Below are 19394 nucleotides of genomic sequence, written 5' to 3'. Positions count from 1 at the left end.
AGTTTGGATGATTATAATACCAGGCATGCCTCAGAAGGCAGATTCACACCATCGAAGGTGAAAACAAACAGTAAAAAGTACTGCAGTATATAGAGCTATGAGTAAATAGATCGCCATGCCTGGACTGATCGTTCAAGAAAGGAGCAAACATCAGTTCAAAATATTACTAAAAAAACATCTCCTAGCTGAGCAGCTCTCTGCATTTTCTAAGATCTATCGGATGCTGCCACTCCCGTCAATATATTTAATCATTAAGGGTCTTTGTTTAGGTTTTTTATGTTTATATTTGGTCTGACCATCATAGATACATGTCATGTTTACCTATATATGTTTATCTCTATATTCTGTGAATAATCTAGGTCATGTGTGTGTAGTGTTGAGTTTTTGACTATTGTTGTTATTGTTATTATTTTTGTTATCACTGTTTTGTTATTGTGATTGTGGTTCAATGTAATTATGCAATGTATAGATGTACATGTGTTGTGCGGACTCCAGGAAGAATAGCTGTGGCTGTGGCCCCAGCTTATGGAGATCCTAATAAATCAAATCAAACATAGAAGCTCCCTTATGGTGAAAATCTCAAAATAACAGGTTGTTGGACATAATTTTCAATTTACAATTACAATTTTTATATAGGGTTTTATTCAGTATGAGCACTGATGATTCATAGCAATATTCAGTAAAGTTAGTTGAAAAATAAAACCTGACCTATGACCTCATGGTTTCTGCTTTAGACAGATGCATCACTTGTCAACAGCCTCTGTACCTCTCTTGAATGAAGGTCAGGATGACAGTGTAAAAATGTGAATGTTTTATTTAAAAATAGATGAAACTACAGCACAAAATTGTTACAACTTCACTCTTTCTTAATCATATACCTACAAAATCTAAAAACACACACCTTCAAATAAATTAACACATGCAGAAATTATACACAGCAGTAGCCAGCCAACTGACTCGTCCCTCAGCCGTTACTGTTGTTGCTACTTGGAGTTCCACTAGAGCTGCCACTGCTCTCTCCAAGGTCCTCCTCCTCTACCTCGTGCAGATCGTCCATTACCTCCAGACTCTCACAGATCAGCCCTATCTGCCTTTTCATGTGGGCCATGGTGCTTTGCATCCTCCTCATCTTCCTCTGCAGGGCGGTGGCGATGGCCCTGTGGTTCCTCTGTCTGATTTCGTACTCCTGCCTCAGTTGTTTGTAGCAGTTGTGTTGAGCCTGGGTGCGGTGGGAGAGAACAGTCCCGCAGCCCATGTGGCAGGGCTGACGCCAGTGCTCACAGTGGCGTGCGTGGGTGTCCAAGTCCCTGCGGAGGAGCTGTGCCCGGCAGCCCTGGTACGGACAGGAGATAAGCTCGTACAGACAGCTCATGCTGTGGCAGTACTGCTCCGAGAGAGAAAGGGTCTCTGCACAGCCACGAATCTCATTCTTACACTATAAGAGGCAGATACAGAGAAACACAAACTAAAAGCAATAGCTATAGAATACATGTTTCACATGCCTGCAGCAAGAGGTGCTTCTCAAGAAATACAGTTATTATTCGACAGGGGGAGACTGAGACTGCAAGTCATGGAGGAAGTATTCACATCCTTCAGTGCAGTATAAAACAATCCATTACAAGTAAAAGTCCTGCATGAAGTATTATTAGTGAAATTAACTTAAAGTATCAAAAGTAAAACTACTCATACTGACAAATGCCTCCGGTGAGTTTTATACTAACGTATTTGATAGGCCTGTTTTATTACTGAAGACTCTACAGAAATGCAAGTAGCGTTTTACTGCAGATTCTGGAGCTAATTGTAACTCAAACATCATTTTTCTTAAGCTCATCATTTATTTAGTATGTTAAATAATAATCTGTAATGTAACTATTTAAAGTTGTATAGACTGATTTATTAACTGCAAATAATAAGTTATATATAAATTGATCATGAAAATATGTTAGTCTCACCCCTATATAGTTACAGGTATTCATCTTTAAAAGAGCCATAGTCACATCTTGACTGTAATTATTACAACATGAATACGCCCTATGAACCACTTTACTTGGAGAGATAAACATAGAGTAGAAATCTACAGTGGGTCCCTTTACTGTCCCCCCTGCCCAGAGCATCAAGACTAGATAGTGGAGGGCCACGTTTTCTCCCAAAGTACTAATTAGTGGATACTCAATTACTAAACTGAGATTCATAATTACAGTACATAACTTTTACTGTCCTATTTATGTACACATCTACAACTGCTATTTTCCATTTCCTACCTTGATCTTCATGCGTCCAATAGATTTGCTCAGCTTGAACATGACAAAGATCAAGCTCGGGTTAACAGGCTTCCTGCAGCAGGGGCAGGTCTCCTGTCTGTAGAGGATAAACAACATTTAGTCCTGTTCTTATGTGTGGGCAAGACCATAATAACAATCCAATACAGTACAATTTTACACTGTTCTCATCAAGTGGTAGTCTGTTATGCACAGTACCTCTTCAGCCACTGTAAGATGCATTTCTTGCAGAAGATGTGGTGGCATGCAGCTCTTACTGGACACCTGAGGACCCCCTGGCATATGGTGCAGATCAGATCGTAGTCTGGAGTGTCCACAAATAGCTCCACATCATAGCCCCCACTCTGTGTTGACACCTCTGGGTCCGCCTACAAAAATAAATACTACTTAATTCTAGGTTATCATAATGTATTATTATTATCATTATTATTATTATTATTATTATTATTATTATTATTATTATTATTATTATTATTATCACCATCATCATCATATATTTCAGGGAGACATTAAAGGCCAGAGTTGTGCCAGCTGAGGAAATGGACTGAACCCTTGTATAACAACAGGTGAGTTTTTTCTCTACAGCTGTAAAACATTGCTCTAAACCTACAACCAGTCCACAGTGTTTCCAACATAAAAGCAAGAGATGACAAAACAGAATTGTTCTGGAAAGTCATATGACTAATCACATGATAACAAAAAGGTGAAATCCTTCCAAACGTTTTTTCCCTCAACAAAACACGAGATAATTACAAAATACGATGTTTGGCATTATTTCCTTCAGTGCAATGTAGTTAATCTAATATCTAATAAAGGTTTTAAAGTACCATGAAACTCATACAAGGCTATGTAAGAATTGTTCTAAGAGAAAGCACCAGAGATATTGGGAAAGCAGCTAACCCCGTAGTAATATGTGTAAGTGTGTGTGATCGTTTCAAAATTGACCACGAGCAACTGTTAATAAAACGGACAAATACTACTAAATAATTAAATCAACAGAAGCTGTTGTGTACTCACCATGACAATCTTCTCTCCTCACCGTGTTTCCATTCCCGGCGCTGGTTTACTCCATATCTACCCACTCACATGTCACACGAACACACACCCGTGTTATCAATACAATACACACATGAACATTCCTGACAAAACATGAAGGAGGGACCGTGTGTGACTGTGACTGTGACTCTGTGTGTGTGTTTGTGTGTTTGTGTGTTTGTGTGTGTGTGTGTGTGTGTGTGTGTGTGTGTGTGTGTGTGTGTGTGTGCAAATGAAAACAGTAAATTATGAAAACGAAGGGAGATAATAGCGCTCATTATGGAGCGCGTCCTTTCCCTGCTGTTCTAGCATCAAAAGCTCAGCCTCCACGCGTCAAACAGGAACTTAACATGAATAGCTCCAGCTTGGTCTATTGTTGTGAGCCTTGCGGGGAACATAGAGACTCTAATAATCACATAACAATTACCACGTTACTTCTAAACTTCGAATTTCATGAAAACTACCAGTTTACGTGCCTTTTAAATATATCATTTCTGTCTATTTACTTGCTGAAATGCGGTTTTATGCATGGTTTTATGAACGAAAACAGTCTGGCCAATCACAGCTCAGTGCGCTCGGATGACGTACAACGGGTGCGACGCGACTATCAACATGCGGGATGGAAGTGTTGATGTGTTCAGCCAACGTGTGAATTAAGAAATACGTATTTCACGTCACCACAGCTAGCAAAATATTAAGGTTTGGGCATTTATCGTAAGCAAGATGGCAAACACCAACCTTCAATTCAAAACAAAGTAAGTTTTTGACGTATCGCGCGTGCAGGCTGCAGACCTTGCTAGGTGGCTACACGAGCTAGGCTAAAGTGTCAGTTAAAGTTGGTACAGCTGACAGTGGTATTTCTGTTATTCCCTTACAGTTATGCTGTTGACAGCAAGATTGAACCGTTTTACAAAGGAGGAAAAGTACAGGTGAGTTTCCTGCCTCGTGTGTTGTGTCTGTGTTGCAAAAATCAGCGTGCATTACATGTTGTACCAGCCTGAAATGACTGTAAAGGACTCCAGTGACATCATATTGCACTACTATAAAGGCATATAGCATTTATGCGAGACAGATTATAAACAAGAATGCTCAAAAGCCATGCAGCAGAGACCAACATGTCCTCAACTAGTTCGTAGTGTGGGGCAAGCTGGCCCTTTTAACCTCACTGTGTGTTTTTTCCAGATCAGCAAAGATGAAAAGTATATCTTTTGCACGTGTGGATCTCGTGTCAACGTATTGGAGATCAGCACAGGGAAGATCGTCCACAGTGTTGAGCATGTGAGTACAAAATGGGTTGGGTACCTTTTTGAAAGCCAGAGACATACATCTTTCATATGTACAACAACAGAGCCCCTTTTTTCAAAGACTACTGTGACGGTTGTGGGCGAAGAGAGTAGCAGAAGAGAACTTATGTTGCCTGCCTATATCGGTGCGTTTTCTATAATGCAAAAAAAATGCAATTTTTAAATAAATACGTAGTTAAATTTAAAATTACGGTGTGTGGGAATTTGAAAGTGTAAGCTCATCATTCCATTCAAAACCTGTATGTACTTTAGGTAATCAGCGTTTTGAAATGGAGGGATTTTGTTTATGATACATTATGCATTTATTTATAGTACTGGCTTGTCGGTAATATGATCAGAGCTAAAAAGATTAATTTATTAGCCATTCAACAGAAAGTTAATCGGCAACACTGTTGATAATCTAATATTTTGTAAACAAAGCTTGTCAGACATTTCCTTGTTCTAGCTTCTTAAATGTAAAGACTTGCTGCTTTTCTTTGTTTGGTATGACTGTAAATTGAAGATCTTAACAGTTTTGGACTGTTAATCAGACGATGTTGACAACCTTTCTTGTGTGTCCATGTTGTAATTGCAGGATGATCAAGAGGACATCACATCTTTCGCACTCAGCTGCGATGACGAGGTAAAGCAAACACCCCAAGCCCCTGTTGTTACTTCAGTCAGACCTTATGGTGTGAATTTGGTTGTTTTTACTATATGTTCTTGTATGTATTAGCCTGTAAAAGAGTATTCAGTGTGTGTGTGTGTGTGTGTCTGCCTCTGCTCTGTTTTCCAACAAAGATGCTGGTAACAGCTAGTAGAGCTCTGCTGCTGAAGCAGTGGGACTGGAGGCAAGCTCAGTGTACTCGCTCCTGGAGGGCCATTCACACTGTTCCTGTAGCTAGTATGACCTTTGACTCCACCTCGACGCTCCTAGCAACAGGTCAGCAATTAGTGACAATAAGTTGTGTCTTTTTTCCCCGGCCGTGTTTCTGCTTGATCTCTGCTATGTAAACATTGTACAGTTTGCAGACTTTTTCTTCCGGTTGTCTTGCAGGTGGCTGTGATGGCACTATAAAGCTTTGGGATGTTTTGAAGCAGTATTGCACCCACAATCTTAAAGGCTCATCTGGTGTTGTACAGTAAGTTCAGATAACTATGAACAAAAGATGCTTTGAACAATATTTGTGTACAGAAGTTGTACTTCAGTCATAACTCTGTATACTCAGACAAAAAACAAGAATAGTGTCAGTCCTACTTTTTTGTTTTTTATATCTTATTTTGAACTGCAAATGTTTTTCTACATTTGAAAAAAGAGTTCCAGAGTTAAATGTTGTCTAAACACCAGCAATATGGCTAATGTTGCCTCAATGAAATAGTCTCAAATTTGGCAAAATTGTACTTTAAATCAAAGGCTATTTGGTAAATGGATAAGTTGAACACGATTTAATATATCTGACCAGACATTAAATGTCAACTCTCTAGACCTGTGTCCTATGAATACATTTCAGTCAAAACAAAAAATGTACCCAGCTTCAGTACCTAGCCCATTTTCTGGATAGTCAGCGTTATTGAAGTCAGGAAATAACAGAATGTTAAACACATCTGAATTGCTTCAAACTTTATAAAAAAATGGAGTATCATTTAACAGAAAAAAAAAACAAAGAAAGTTTGAAATGAACAGATTCTCGGTGTGGAAGATACTTATTGGGTAACTAAATAACTAAATTATTGTGTAACTAAATTCAGTTACAAAACTTTGTGTATCTTTGCAGCCTGGTCCAGTTCCACCCAGACATCAGCAGGCTGCAGCTCTTCTCCTCCTCTCTGGACTGTGGCATTCGACTGTGGGACCTGCGCTCTAGTCAGTGTGTGTGTGTGCTGCAGAGCCACTACAGCGCCGTCACCTCACTCAGCTTCAGCCGCGATGGTGACACCATGGTCAGGTACTGTACACTCAGTGGGGTTGGGGGGGTTTCTAATTCCATGTATCATAAAGCTGTGTGCTCATTTTGTGCTGATGTTTATTTTAAAGTTCTGGAAGAGATAAAATCTGTACACTGTGGGACCTGAAGGCTCGGAAAGCCAAGAGAACTGTGCCAGTCTATGAGGTAGGACTGGAAGATATTCATTCTTTGCTAATAGATGCTCATGTTTTATTTGAATAACAAAGAATAATAAAAATTTGTACTCTTCTTGTGGGGAAAATATTGCAGCTTACTTTCTGTGTGTATATTGTCTGCAGGCTGTGGAGGGTGTTGTGCTGCTGCCTGAGAATAAGGACTTCAGTGAGATCGGAGTGACGAGCAAAGACTTGCATTTCATCACAGCCGGCAGCAAAGGTTTCGGCTCTTGTCCGGTCCCTGTTTTCCAAACTGTGCCTCTGCATTTTCTCTAATTGCCTGTCCTCTCTTCCTCACCTGAAGGTGTATTGCGAGTGTGGGAGGCCAGCACGGCACGTTGTGTATATGCCCAGACCCTCTCCTCCACCCTCACCACTGTCTCTGAGGAGGAGGAAGAGAAGGACGATGACCCCCGCAGTCTTACGTATCTCCTCCACCTGCCCGCCTCTTCCAGACTGGCCACATTCACAGCAGAACACAACATTGTGCTCTATCAGCTGCCTGCTCTCACCACACAGCAGCAGGTGATATTTTTTTTGTACCTTGCAAATTGTTCTGGACTACTTGAACGTCAAACTAGAAACTCCAGGCATCCAAGGCTCTTTTATTATTATTGAAACATAATTAATAGACACTAATTTCACATGTCCACCATCTCAGTTTGTGGGATACAATGACGAAGTGCTGGACGTGAAGTTTCTGGGTAAAGACAGCCACATCGTGGTGGCCACCAACAGCTGCCAGCTGAAGGTGTTTGAGCTGCTCACCAACAGCTGCCAGATCCTCTACGGACACACAGGTGAGTCGCCAGCAGAGGGCAGCGTGTGCATGTGTTTACCTACATGTCAAATGCATAGCAGTATGATTATTTGTTTACCAGAGAGCAGAAAGTTTCCACAGAAAAAAAGTTTTAAAAATGTAAAGATGTGTTATTAATTTGTTTTAATTTGATTCGTAAACATTTAACACCATTTGTCCCTATCAGATACTGTAATAACTACTACAAAATAACTATAAATGTAGATGAAACAGACGTTCTTCAGTCCACTTCTGCAATATTTTTCATAGTGTCTAAAAACTTCAGTAGATCTTTCATGACTTTGTGAACCTGGGTGACTGGGAATGAAAACCTCACTACAATCATAGATATGTTTACACTCTGTTCATAATGACCAGTCTTGTAGATGAATGTGTGCTTAATATCCAGGTTGACTGATATTGATATCGATTTAATAATAATAACTTTTTATTTGTAGAGAATGGAATTATAACAAACTGGTGTGTTACACATAATAGCAAATTCTATTTAAAATACATTAAATAAAATAAACAAAGTTACAATACATACATTGATTGATATTATATATATATATATATTTAATAACATAGCAACCAAAAGCAGGATTAGTAAAAATGACAGTCGTCATTAAAGAGGCTAGAATCCCAAAAAAATCGGATCTGACAAAAGTGACCTGCTGAGCAGGTTGGAGCGATGATTATCTTCACTGACATTTACTTCCTTTTAAAAAAAAAATCTGTTTCTTTGCAGATACTGTCCTCTCATTGGACGTGTTCAAAAAGGGGTTTCTCTTTGCGAGCTGTGCGAAGGTGAGCACACATCTTTGCACCCTCCGGCAACACTGCACACAGAATAGAAACTAAGGAGATGATGATTGTGCACAATGAACTCTGATAGGACATTCACAAATATCAACACCTGTTATTCCACAAATACAGACACCATTAAACCACATTCAAGTCAACATTAACATTTGTGTTGTGTCTTTGTCTTTAGGACAGGTCAGTGCGTGTGTGGCAGATGGACAACGATAGCGGTCAGGTGCACTGTGTGGCACAGGGCTCCAACCACGCTAACGCTGTGGGCTCCATCACCTGCTCCAGGTAACAGTCACACAAGTGCTTGTTATCACATGTAGCAACACGGACAAAGATAGCAAACTGTTAGGTAATAAAAAAAAGGTGAATTAGCCGTATATAAAGGGAAGTCAAAGAGTCTGTGCAACTGTTATGATCCTCCATCTTTGTGTGTGTTTTTGTCCAGGATGAAAGCATCGTTCGTCGTGTCTGGCAGTCAGGACTGTACTGTGAAGGTGTGGGATCTACCAGCAGACTTGTCTACGACAGGGGCAGACATACATCAGCTGACCCCCCGCGCCACAGAGAAGGCACATGACAAGGTACGAGCACATATCTGCACACTTTTGAGGACGGAGAAAACCTCTTAGCGGATTGCATGCGACATCTTAACGTCCTGCAAAATGTTATTCTTTTTAATTTTGCATGCTATGTTTTCCAAAACCACCCGGTTAGCTTTGGCACCACCATATCAAAGAAACGGCTGCACTTTCAGTCAGCTGCAAAGAACAAGAAATCCTCTTCCTGAGATGTTAAACTAAGTTGTGTGTCACAGTGCATACACTTTTATGTAGTAGGGTCGGGTCAGGCCTCGTAGAAGGTTCATACCGCTTTGATATAAAACCAAACAATGGACAGACTGGAATACTGCATAACCAGAAATGTTGCAATATGTTTTTAAGCTGTCAAACAGTTTGTGTGGTCATTTGAGAACAGAGGCATGCGTCATTGTTATGTTTTTACTGAAAAATCAACAGGTGGCCATTGAAATGAATCGGATTGTCCTTTCTTTCTTTCAAAAGAGGGTGTTTAGAGTTCCTGGTTTCCCGCATTATTCAGAAAACTTTATTGTCTCATTAGTCACTACTCTTTCTTCCACAGCTTTTTTGAAGAAAGGGTATTGACACGTCACGCCATTGTCCTAGTCTCTTTCTGCGTACTCATGTACTGACATACAGCTCAGCTAATCTCTTTTTCTGGGAAGTAGTGTAGGAAAGTCATTGTTTACAGTTACACAAGGAACAAGATCTGTTAATGTGTTAATTTGTTTCTTTGTCAGAGCATTTATGAATGCAGGTAGAGAAAAGACTATAATGAGTACACAGCACTCGCAGTAAAAATGTATCTGAATTTCACAAATAGTCCGACTGTTCAGCAGGGACCTTTTCTAGAAGCTGCTATCATTCATTTTAGTGTAAGTTTCAGTTTGGGTCTGTAGTCATGCTTTCTGCCCCGCTGCACTACTGCCTAGACTCAACACATTTGTGGACTGCTGAAAGGGAAAAGGGAATTTTCCACTATTTTCATTGGTGTTATAAACCAAGCAATATATGGATTGATCAAGAAGATAAGCAGTTAAAATTACTCTAAATGAACCAGCTCTAAAAGTAAAAACCATGTGCTCAAACATTAACAATAATAATGTAAACATGTACTTCTTAATGGTTCTTAAAGGTTTGTAGTGATAATGGAGAATTGTGTCCTTGATATCTGCAACAATATCCTCACTTTTGTGTACATAAGGAAGTGCAGGAAAAAAAAACATGCTCATCATTTGAACCATTATTTACTGGGAAACATTTTTTTTCAACACACCTTAATTTCCTGCTGCACCGACACAACCCTGACTCATGGTGCAAAATACAACAGTTGACAATCTTTCCATCTGCAGAGCCTCACTTTTGTCTTTTGTTGCCATGTTGTCATTGAGGAAGTATCAGATAACACATCATTCAAGATGTCAATCTCAACAGTGAGGTGACACTGGAGGCCGTCAGTGTAGTGAGTGGAATTCCGAGAATCAGTTTCTCATAGGAAAAAAATGGGATTTTACTCCTTCTCACACCTTTTTCTGTCCAACCCCCACTTTATTTCCAACTTGTTTCTCAGCACTCTCTACTTCCACTTTGCAACTTGCATTTACCAAAACTTTATCCCATTTCCCTCTCTCCAGGATGTCAACAGTGTGGCAGTGTCGCCCAATGACAAGCTGCTGGCTTCAGGCTCCCAGGACCGCACGGCCAAGCTGTGGTCGCTGGCGGGGGAGGGGAAGGTGGGCCTGCTGGGGGTGTTTAAGGGCCACCGACGCGGCGTCTGGGCCGTCTGCTTCTCTCCCGTCGACCAGGTGCTCGCCACGTCTTCCGCAGACGGCACCACCAAACTGTGGAGCCTGCAAGACTTCAGCTGCCTTAAGGTGGGCCACGAGGTTAAGAGTGCACGTGTCCCAGATTATCATTTATCTCAGAATATTATGCGTTTGCAGACATTAGTTGAATATGTTTAGTATGTTCCCTTCCTTATCAGTTTACTGTTTTATTTCACACTGACGCACAAACATGTTATACCATCACAGCTCTCACTTTGAATTCAACAGGTGATTGTCTGCTGTGTAGGACCTTAGTAATTATGTCAAGATAACACTTAACGGACAGAGTTGTTTAACTTATGAATGAGTTATATTACCGAGGATGACTGGGATTTCTATATAGTATTTTTATTGAGAGCAATAAATGTAATACATACTATTATACATCTGACTTCTCTTATTGATTTCTTTTTGTTTACCCATGCAAAGAGTGGACATACAGTAGAAAATTAGGATGAAGTGTGATTTGATTTGTGAAAAGTAGAGGGGGAGGAGATCAGATGACTATTTTTTTGTGTCTGTAATGTTATAATGATATAATAATTGACTTATGACTAATAATTGACTGTATTTAATTTTTTAAGACATTCGAGGGTCACGATGCATCGGTTTTGAAGGTCATCTTTGTGAGTCGAGGCACTCAGCTTCTCACCAGGTAACAACACCTGCCTCGTGCAAAGCTTTCCTTGATGAAAACTGAGGCAATTGGTTTAAAAAAACAGCCTCACATTGTACTTTGCATCACGTAATCTCTAATTTCTGATTGCCATGATCCATTTCTGGGGCTCAAACGGACATTTGTCATCCTTTCTTCTAATAAAACTGAAGAATGTGACTGCAGACTGTAGATGGCAAACTTTTCTTAAAGGATATTAAATCACCATCAGTGACAAATCAACACTTGACACATAAACAGTAGCTGTGTCTTTTATACAGGACATACTAATCTTTATGGTATGCTGTTATTACAGTTAGTAAACAATAAATTAACACACTTACAGGAATAACAGGAAATGAGCAAAGATTGTTGTCATATATGTCATATTTAAGCTGTTATTTTTTTTGTTACTTGAGTTTATTCACTTGCATTTATAATATTTTTACCAACTGTGAGTAGCTCCTCCATTTCCTTTTTGCATTGCATTGTGGGAGAAAATCAAAAATATTGTTTTTGTCAGCATGCTTCCTGTTTTGTGTATAGGGCTCTAATGATTACTTTCAGTATTGATTAATATGACAAGTGTCTTTATCAAACTAAGAGTCCAAAAGAAAACAACATTCAGTTTACATTAATACAAACAAGCAAACGTTCACATTCGAAAGGCTCAAACCAGAGAATATTTTCCATTTTACTTGATTTAACAACTAATGATTATTTGATATACCAAACTAGTGGCAGACTGAATTTCTGTCAATTGATTAATTATCGTCCTTTAAAGTATACTTCTTCTCCAGTGTTAACACATGAAACACTCAAAATCTCATTAGAATTAGCATGTTGTTTGGATTTGGGACACAGCTTGTGTTTTAGTATAAAATACACATTATTGTGGGTCCACCTGCTTCCGTCTCTCTGCTTGTGGGTCATGTAGTGAGTTCAAATAAAACCATTGTAACTCCACTCTGAACCCATTTTCTGTCCTCAGTGGCTCAGATGGCTTAGTAAAGCTGTGGACAATAAAGACCAACGAGTGCGTGAAGACACTGGACGCCCACCAGGACAAAGTTTGGGGTCTCCACGGCAACCGCAAAGACGACAAAATGGTGACCGGCTCAGCCGACTCCAACATCACAGTGTGGGCGGTAAGTGTATTTGTAGCCTTTCTGGGAAATAAATCACAAGATAAAATCAATTAAAAAAATAAATAATTAAGGAGTTGTTATTTTGCAACTCATAAATCTCTAAATTGCAAAAATGATGTTCGTTAACCAATCAAAGTGCGCTATAGCTTGTTTAGTCAGTATTTGCATCCGGCGAGTAATGAGGTTACGTCAGACAAAGATTTTGGTCTTTGTGACAATAAATATTTAACCGGCTGAGGTACCCTTTAGCAAATAATTCAATCCACATCTAATCTAGATGGTTCTTTTTAGCTGACCTTTCACTCTGACTGACTTCTCTCTACGGTTCTGGGGAAAATTAGTAGTTTCTCCTACAAGGAATAAAAGGAAAATGTTGTCTTTTGTCCTCAGGATGTGACTGAAGTGGAGCTGGCAGAGGAGCAGGCCAAACAGGAGGATCAAATACTCAAGTAAGCTACACACAACATTAAATTGCAGACATGAACATGACCTGACGGAATAGGCTGAAGTAAGTCAGCCCTCCGTCCTCTGACTGATCACTCAGACTGAAGTGGTGAACAAACAAAGTCTCATTGTGTGTTTGTTGGAGGTCAGAGATCGTTTAAGAATCACTCAGACCCAGACCTGGCTTTGGTTTCCCCTTGTTGCGTAGTCCAGACGCCCCATAAATAGAGACTGTGTTGAGCCAAGGTGGACCTCACGGTGTCACAGGTAAAGCCTGGCAAAGGTCAGAGTGCGTGTTCCGATAAGAAGGAAGGCAAATGTGTTTAATGAATGTATATGTTTGCTCACTGATGTATGCACACATGCACTCGAAAAATATATGTGTTCCCTTTGACGCCAGACAGGGAAACAAATCAGTTATTATGACAGTGGCGTAAAAGAGGCTGGACCACCTTGTTACTGTAGTGAAAGAAACTGATCTAGTCAAGACCGCTAAACCCAACTGAAGGCAAAATGGACTTTCACCTACAGTTAAAGGGGAACTACGTCCATTTTCAGAATTCATAAATGTTCTTCCTATGGTCTATGACGGTCTAAAAATATTAGTTAACTTGAACTCTCTCCCAAACCCACAAAATAGAGTGCTAAAACACAAATGTGTGACATCAAGTTTAAAGTGTGGAGCTGCTCCATAGACAATTAATTGGGAAATATGTTATTTTCATGGCAATAGCATATTGGAAGTCTTAATCTTTGTGGTGTTCCCTTTTTATGTGATTGATGATTAATGTGAAAATGAATATGTTGGTAACAGTGGCTGCTGGTGACGGAATGAAAAAGAACCAAGCATATCTTTATGTTATATTACACTAGTTGGCTACTTATCTCTACAGTCTTATGTTACATAACTCAAAAAAGAGAGAAAACCTATTTTATAAATGATACTGAGATTTGGTAAGGGTTTATTTCAACCATTTATTCTTTTTTTACATATATTTTTTGTATATATTTCCCTCTTTCCACTCGAATTTCTGGATCAGCCTTGATTGGTTGGTATTCAGTTTCTATCCATAGTTGAGGGAATATATTTTTCCTTTTGATACATTTTTTTGTGTGTGTGGTCATTAACCTTTGATCTAGTTTGCAGTAAACATTGAGGATCTTTCTTTCTTTTTTTTTGCATGTGTCTGAATGTGTGTGTTTCTTGTGGCTTGAAGGCAGCAGGAGTTGTCCAACCTGCTCCATGAGAAGAAATACCTGAAGGCCCTGGGTCTCGCCATCTCGCTGGATAAGCCTCACACTGTGCTCACTGTGATCAAAGGTACTTTGTGCTACAACTTTTTGGGGGCATTTACGCCTAAATTGACGATTTAGGCGTAAATGCTCATCAGCTGACAGGAAAGAAAGATGTGAAACATCAGCACCTTAGGCTATCTGTACGCTCTTATCTATTCTTTCTCTATCCTAACATGTACTGGTTGCCTGCATGCAAACAGTATGCACACGGTTTTTAATTTGTTTTGTAGTGTTTGTCCCACATTATATCGCTTCTGTACACACTGCATCATCTCTGTCCATCGTTTCACCTGCAGTTATCTTGTGAATGTGTTGTCTCTCATTATGGAAACGGCACGTATCTGTGTCAAAGGTTGAGCATGTGAACACAAAGACAAAAGGCCGTCTGGATTCTACATTGTTCATGCTCTTTTGTCCTTTAACCATGACACAGTCGGTTTCTCTAAACACATGCGTTCAGTAACGTCTTACTAATCTTAAGCTGAATAGCCGTAATGTCCCTCAACATAGTTACAGGTGATACCAGATGGTATGATAAGAGGTTTCTGGGATGTCTTACACACTGTCCATAATGTTACTGTTAAGTGTTAGTACTGTTGTGAAACTTCTGAACTTCTTTGTACATTTTCAATGAAGCAAATACTTTGTCATTGCAAAGTTAAAGGCTTAAACCATATGTTTAAAGACCTAAACCAAAAGACAGGGTCTACTCACACGTCACATTCGTACCGTGCCCAAGCATGATTCACGGCTAAAGTCTAGTTCGTTTGACCAGTGTGAGTGCAACTCTACCGTGCCTAGGCCGCGACCCGGTTGAGAGAGGTGTGCTTTGGTACGGCACGATTGCACAAGCACAAGCATAAAAGGCGGTCCTGATGACTATTTATTTAACTCTTTACAACTGTTCCCCGTGAGGGACATTTAGAAAAATGCAGCCGCAGGGTTTGCGATGGTCTGATGCAGAGGCGGAGTGTTTGCTGCAGATTTTGTCGGATGAAAATATTGAAAAGCAGTTGGACAAAGCGCACAAAAACTCAGGGGTGATGAAGTATAAGCAAGATGCAATCTGTCTTTTGGGTGGGGGAAGAGGGAGGGAGGAACAATCAGGCTTAAGCATGGCACGGATCAACTGGGCCAAATGTGAGTGCACTAACTACATTAGGTATAGGACGTCATTCATGGGAGGTGGATCAGCATGCATAACATACAGTAGTCCTGTCAAACAAAAGGCAAATACAGCAAATGTCGTTATATAATGATGACAGCGCAAAGTGGCATCACACCTATACCATACTAGAATAGGAACAGAGCCGAACCCAGGTGTGCACATGCAGGTTTTTCCAGCAGAGTGTCCTGTTTTGTAATCCTAAAATATTTATATATTAATAAATTCAGAAATTCTTTAATTCTGCATGAACGCGACTCACAATATTTCAACCAAAAATGATAATCTACAAATGTTACAAGGTAACATAAACACAAGAAATGTATCTCAACCACTGACTGACACCTTGTCCTCTGTTGCCTCTAGCGATCCGTCAGGTGGAGGACAGCCAAGAGCTGTTGGAGAAGACGGTGCTGAAACTTCGAGTGGACCAGAAAGGTAACAGATGAATAATTCCGTCCTTCATTCTTTGGATGGAATAGAGAAATAAGAGAAAAATGAAAATACATCTTCTAAAAATGAAGAAGAAAAAGAAGAAGTTAAAATAGAGTAAGAGTAATGAACCTGTCTCTTTTCTCATCTTCCTTCCCTTTCCACCTTTAACACTCAGAGTCACTCCTGCGCTACTGTGCGGTGTGGAACACCAACGCCAGAAACTGTCAGGATGCCCAGGCCGTCCTCCAGGTGCTCCTGACACACCTGCCACCTGAGGAACTGCTGCAGTACCAGGGTGCCCGAACTCACCTCGAGGGACTTATCCCATACACAGGTGTGTGTGTGTGTGTGTGTGTGTGTGTGTGTGTGTGTGTGTGTGTGTGTGTGTGTGTGTGTGTGTGTGTGTGTGTGTGTGTGTGTGTGTGTGTGTGTGTGTGTGTGTGTGTGTGTGTGTGTGTGTGTGTGTGTGTGTGTGTGTGTGTGTGTGTGTGTGTGTGTGTGTGTGTGTGTGTGTGTGTGTGTGTGTGTGTGTGTGTGTGTGTCGCGCGTGCGTGCGTGCGTGCGTGCCGCACTGATACTGGTTCCTACTTAAAACTGTGTTGTCCTGGGGCGGCCGGTGGCTGAGTGGTTAGAGCAGTCGCCCCATGTAAAGAGGCTGAAGTGGCTGTGGGTTCAACTCAGACCTGTGGCCTTTTGCTGAATGTCTCCCCCTCTCTCTCTCTCACCCTATTTCCTATATAATAAAGCCTTAAAAAACTGCCAAAAAATAATCTTAAATAAAACAAAACTGTGTAATCCTCTGTTTAAGTGTTTAACCTCTTCGCTCTCCCACAGAGAGACACATGCAGAGGATTGGCAAGCTTCTGCAGGCATCCATGTTCTTGAACTACATGTGGCAGAAGATGAGAGTGGCCGGAGCACCACCAAGGTGAGAAATTCAGCCTTAAAAAATAGCCTCAAAGCTCTGGGGGGGGGGGGGGGGGGTTTACAATGAGCTTGTCTTGCCAGCCCAATGTAATCGACCTTTTTCACAATAATGAGACATAGACTAATTGGAGTGAGACCATAGAAGTCTATGGAGTTTGTGATGATCGTCTGCTCAAGAAAACATCTTTGATTCGACATGTCGGGTCATGGGTTGAATTGCCATTGACCTTTTTTTCACCTTGTGAGTTTTGAAGTCTGCATAATACAGAGGGATTGGTAAAAAGTAGAAATTCAAAGTGACCTAGTAGGAATGTGTGATTGCATGTATTTGATTGGTCAGCACAGCACAATGCCAAATGAAAACGTTGCACTTGAGCCCGGTTCAACTCTCTTTTTTTTTTTGCCAGACAAAACTGACATATTTTGCACCCCGGCTGCGCTTTATTAGACTGGCTTTATTTATACCATTTATACCATTCGGGTCACAGACTGGAGCTCAGTAACGTCCCCGTCCGTCTCCACTGACAACAGTAAAAAGTGCAATCAGTGTAAGGCCCTGCTTCGTCGGCTCTGTAACAACACTATGTGGGTCAAACATGATATGTAATGGATCCCGTCGGTTTCACAAAGACTGTGGTTGTGTTCCCGTCTCACATGAATCCAAAAGTGAAGAAGGTGGCGGAGCAGCATTCTTGGTGTTAATCCTGTCATGCTGCTGCATATTTCCTGTTCTGACTGAAGCTCTGACTGTTTAGAAAAAAGGTCTGGGTCAGTAGAAGGTGAAATTACTTAGTGTAAACGATCGCTGAAAACTGAAAATTCTTAAGCCTTAAATGTGAGAGACAACACAGATTCTGCACGTTAGTGTTAGTAGAACTGTACACACTGTTTCTGAGATTAATGTGTTGATTTGCAGTTTATGAATATAATTTGCTGGTATATCCTGTCTAGCATGGGCCAAGATGAAGAAATGGATACCACTCCTCTTGCACAACCTTTCTTCATAATCGACAAGGAGAAAGGCATCAGCGACGAAGAGAAACGAGATGGAGACGAAAGTGATGGCGGTCAAGATGAACATCCAAATTGCCCAGTTAAAGAGGAAGAGGAGGACGATGAGGTCAGTGCCACCAAGAAATCCTCCTTCAACAACGGGCGAGTAGAAAATGGAGAGAGCGCCAAAACAAATGGCAACCATCGCTCTGAAAGTGAGGAGAGCTCAGAAGAGGAAGATCTGGAAGAAGAGGATCAGACGGCGGTTAAGGCGATGAAATGTCTCCCAGTTTCTTTTACTCCACAATGCCAGTCATTCGCCAGCTGACAGGGATCTCCAAGCTGATAAAAGATGACCCACCCCCGTAGGAAAAAACCCCGGGATGGGTCATCTTCTGTCTGACCATTAGCTGGAGTGACACAGGAGGGAAGAGACTGAGACAAGTGTTGAGAGATGAGGACGGTGATACAGATAATAGGCCTCTCGGCGCAGTCCCTGTCTTAGCAGCTCGTAAAGAAACTAAATTGTGTATCAGTTCTTCCCTTCAGGGTTTGAGCAAAATCTGAAGAGCCTTAATCAGTCCAATTTCCTCAGATAGAGTGGAAATCGGAGGAAAAGAGGAGAGACTAAAGGAAGACATTCAGGCACTGAGCCAGGGTTTTCCTCCCCCACGGCAGATACCAGCACCTATTGTGGAGTTCTGAAATGTTGCAGAGTCCTGATCTACCGGCTCAACCACGACACAAAAGGTTACTTATATAACCACATATTTTTAAGATGTCTTGCTAAAGAATGTTTATAAAATAAAAATCTGTTCTTTATGATTTAAAATTAGTTGGGTTTTTTTATAAAGTGATGCACCGTTTTGTTTAAATAGTCTTTCAGATGCTACGTGACCGCCTTAAAATGTTATTCTTTATCAAAACATGATGGGAATTCCTGTTGGGTGTGTTGTGGTTTCGACTTTCTTTAGAGAATGGCTTAATAAAGCTCAGGTGGGCCACGTCATGGAAATTTATACATGTTATACATGCAGATCTGGTCTGGAGTCTATCTATAAAGGATATTTACTTCCTCTGACAACTCGGCCTCCATCTTGAACTGCACACAGTTTTGTGGCTGCATCTTGCACAGTTGGAAAACAGCTGGTGTAGTTCATACTGATGTAAAGCTAAAACAATTAAATCAGTCAGCAAAATAAATCAGCTACTATATTGATGAAGAATAGTTTTTGTTTTTTGTTTCTAAGTCCCAGCTTCTCACTTATGAGAATGTGCTGCTGTTCTTTACCTTAAGTCATTGGAAGACGACATCAAGTACCTCAAATATGTTTTATTTACAAGCTCTTCAGTAACACGTGACAACAGCCAGAACGTAGGTCAGACTCTGCAGGATCATTTACACACATTTCGTTCTTCAAATTAAGTTTGCTGTTAACATGCTTTAGCAAGAAATACAACAGCCTGCACACTCTGGTATTTCAGAAAATTATTTACTTTTGCTACGGTCACAAGAATAAATAACTTTCTCTGTGTGCGCTTGGCACACTCAAAATGCATATGAGGCACGAGACAAGGTTTCCAGTATGG

The 19394-nt window shown here is 40.6% G+C and overlaps 2 protein-coding genes across 2 annotated transcripts; one reads left to right on the top strand and one right to left on the bottom strand.

The window, feature by feature from the left end:
• Positions 1 to 964: 964 nt before the first annotated feature.
• Positions 965 to 2766, bottom strand: rnf151 (ring finger protein 151; the record flags this gene model as incomplete). Its single annotated transcript, XM_083931246.1, has 4 exons — positions 965 to 1435; positions 2262 to 2358; positions 2478 to 2647; positions 2761 to 2766. The coding sequence occupies 4 exons, from the start codon at positions 2764 to 2766 to the stop codon at positions 965 to 967; spliced, it is 744 nt and encodes a 247-aa protein (XP_083787372.1).
• A 1171-nt stretch (positions 2767 to 3937) lies between these two features.
• On the top strand, positions 3938 to 18541 carry tbl3 (transducin beta like 3). Its single transcript, XM_083931977.1, has 23 exons — positions 3938 to 4069; positions 4192 to 4243; positions 4497 to 4592; positions 5193 to 5240; positions 5399 to 5540; positions 5655 to 5739; positions 6373 to 6543; positions 6633 to 6708; positions 6843 to 6939; positions 7024 to 7244; positions 7381 to 7519; positions 8270 to 8328; positions 8516 to 8622; positions 8783 to 8918; positions 10550 to 10789; positions 11326 to 11396; positions 12388 to 12544; positions 12935 to 12993; positions 14206 to 14309; positions 15816 to 15887; positions 16060 to 16218; positions 16719 to 16812; positions 17763 to 18541. Exons 1-23 carry the CDS (start codon positions 4038 to 4040, stop codon positions 18130 to 18132), a joined length of 2787 nt encoding a protein of 928 aa, XP_083788103.1. The 5' UTR covers positions 3938 to 4037; the 3' UTR covers positions 18133 to 18541.
• The last annotated feature ends 853 nt before the right edge of the window (positions 18542 to 19394 follow it).

Source organism: Echiichthys vipera (assembly GCF_963691815.1).
Source record: "Echiichthys vipera genome assembly, chromosome: 17".
NCBI classification, from domain to species: Eukaryota; Metazoa; Chordata; class Actinopteri; order Perciformes; family Trachinidae; genus Echiichthys; species Echiichthys vipera.
Note: the sequence above shows the minus strand (reverse complement) of the source record. Positions and strands in the feature narration are given on the sequence as shown.

Excerpts from the sequence above, each read along its gene's own strand:
- tbl3 (XM_083931977.1), top strand. The coding sequence starts at position 4,038 with ATGGCAAACACCAACCTTCAATTCAAAACAAA. Across the intron at positions 11,397-12,387 it reads GGCACTCAGCTTCTCACCAG|TGGCTCAGATGGCTTAGTAA; the intron begins GTAACAACACCT and ends TTCTGTCCTCAG. Across the intron at positions 12,994-14,205 it reads CAGGAGGATCAAATACTCAA|GCAGCAGGAGTTGTCCAACC; the intron begins GTAAGCTACACA and ends TGTGGCTTGAAG.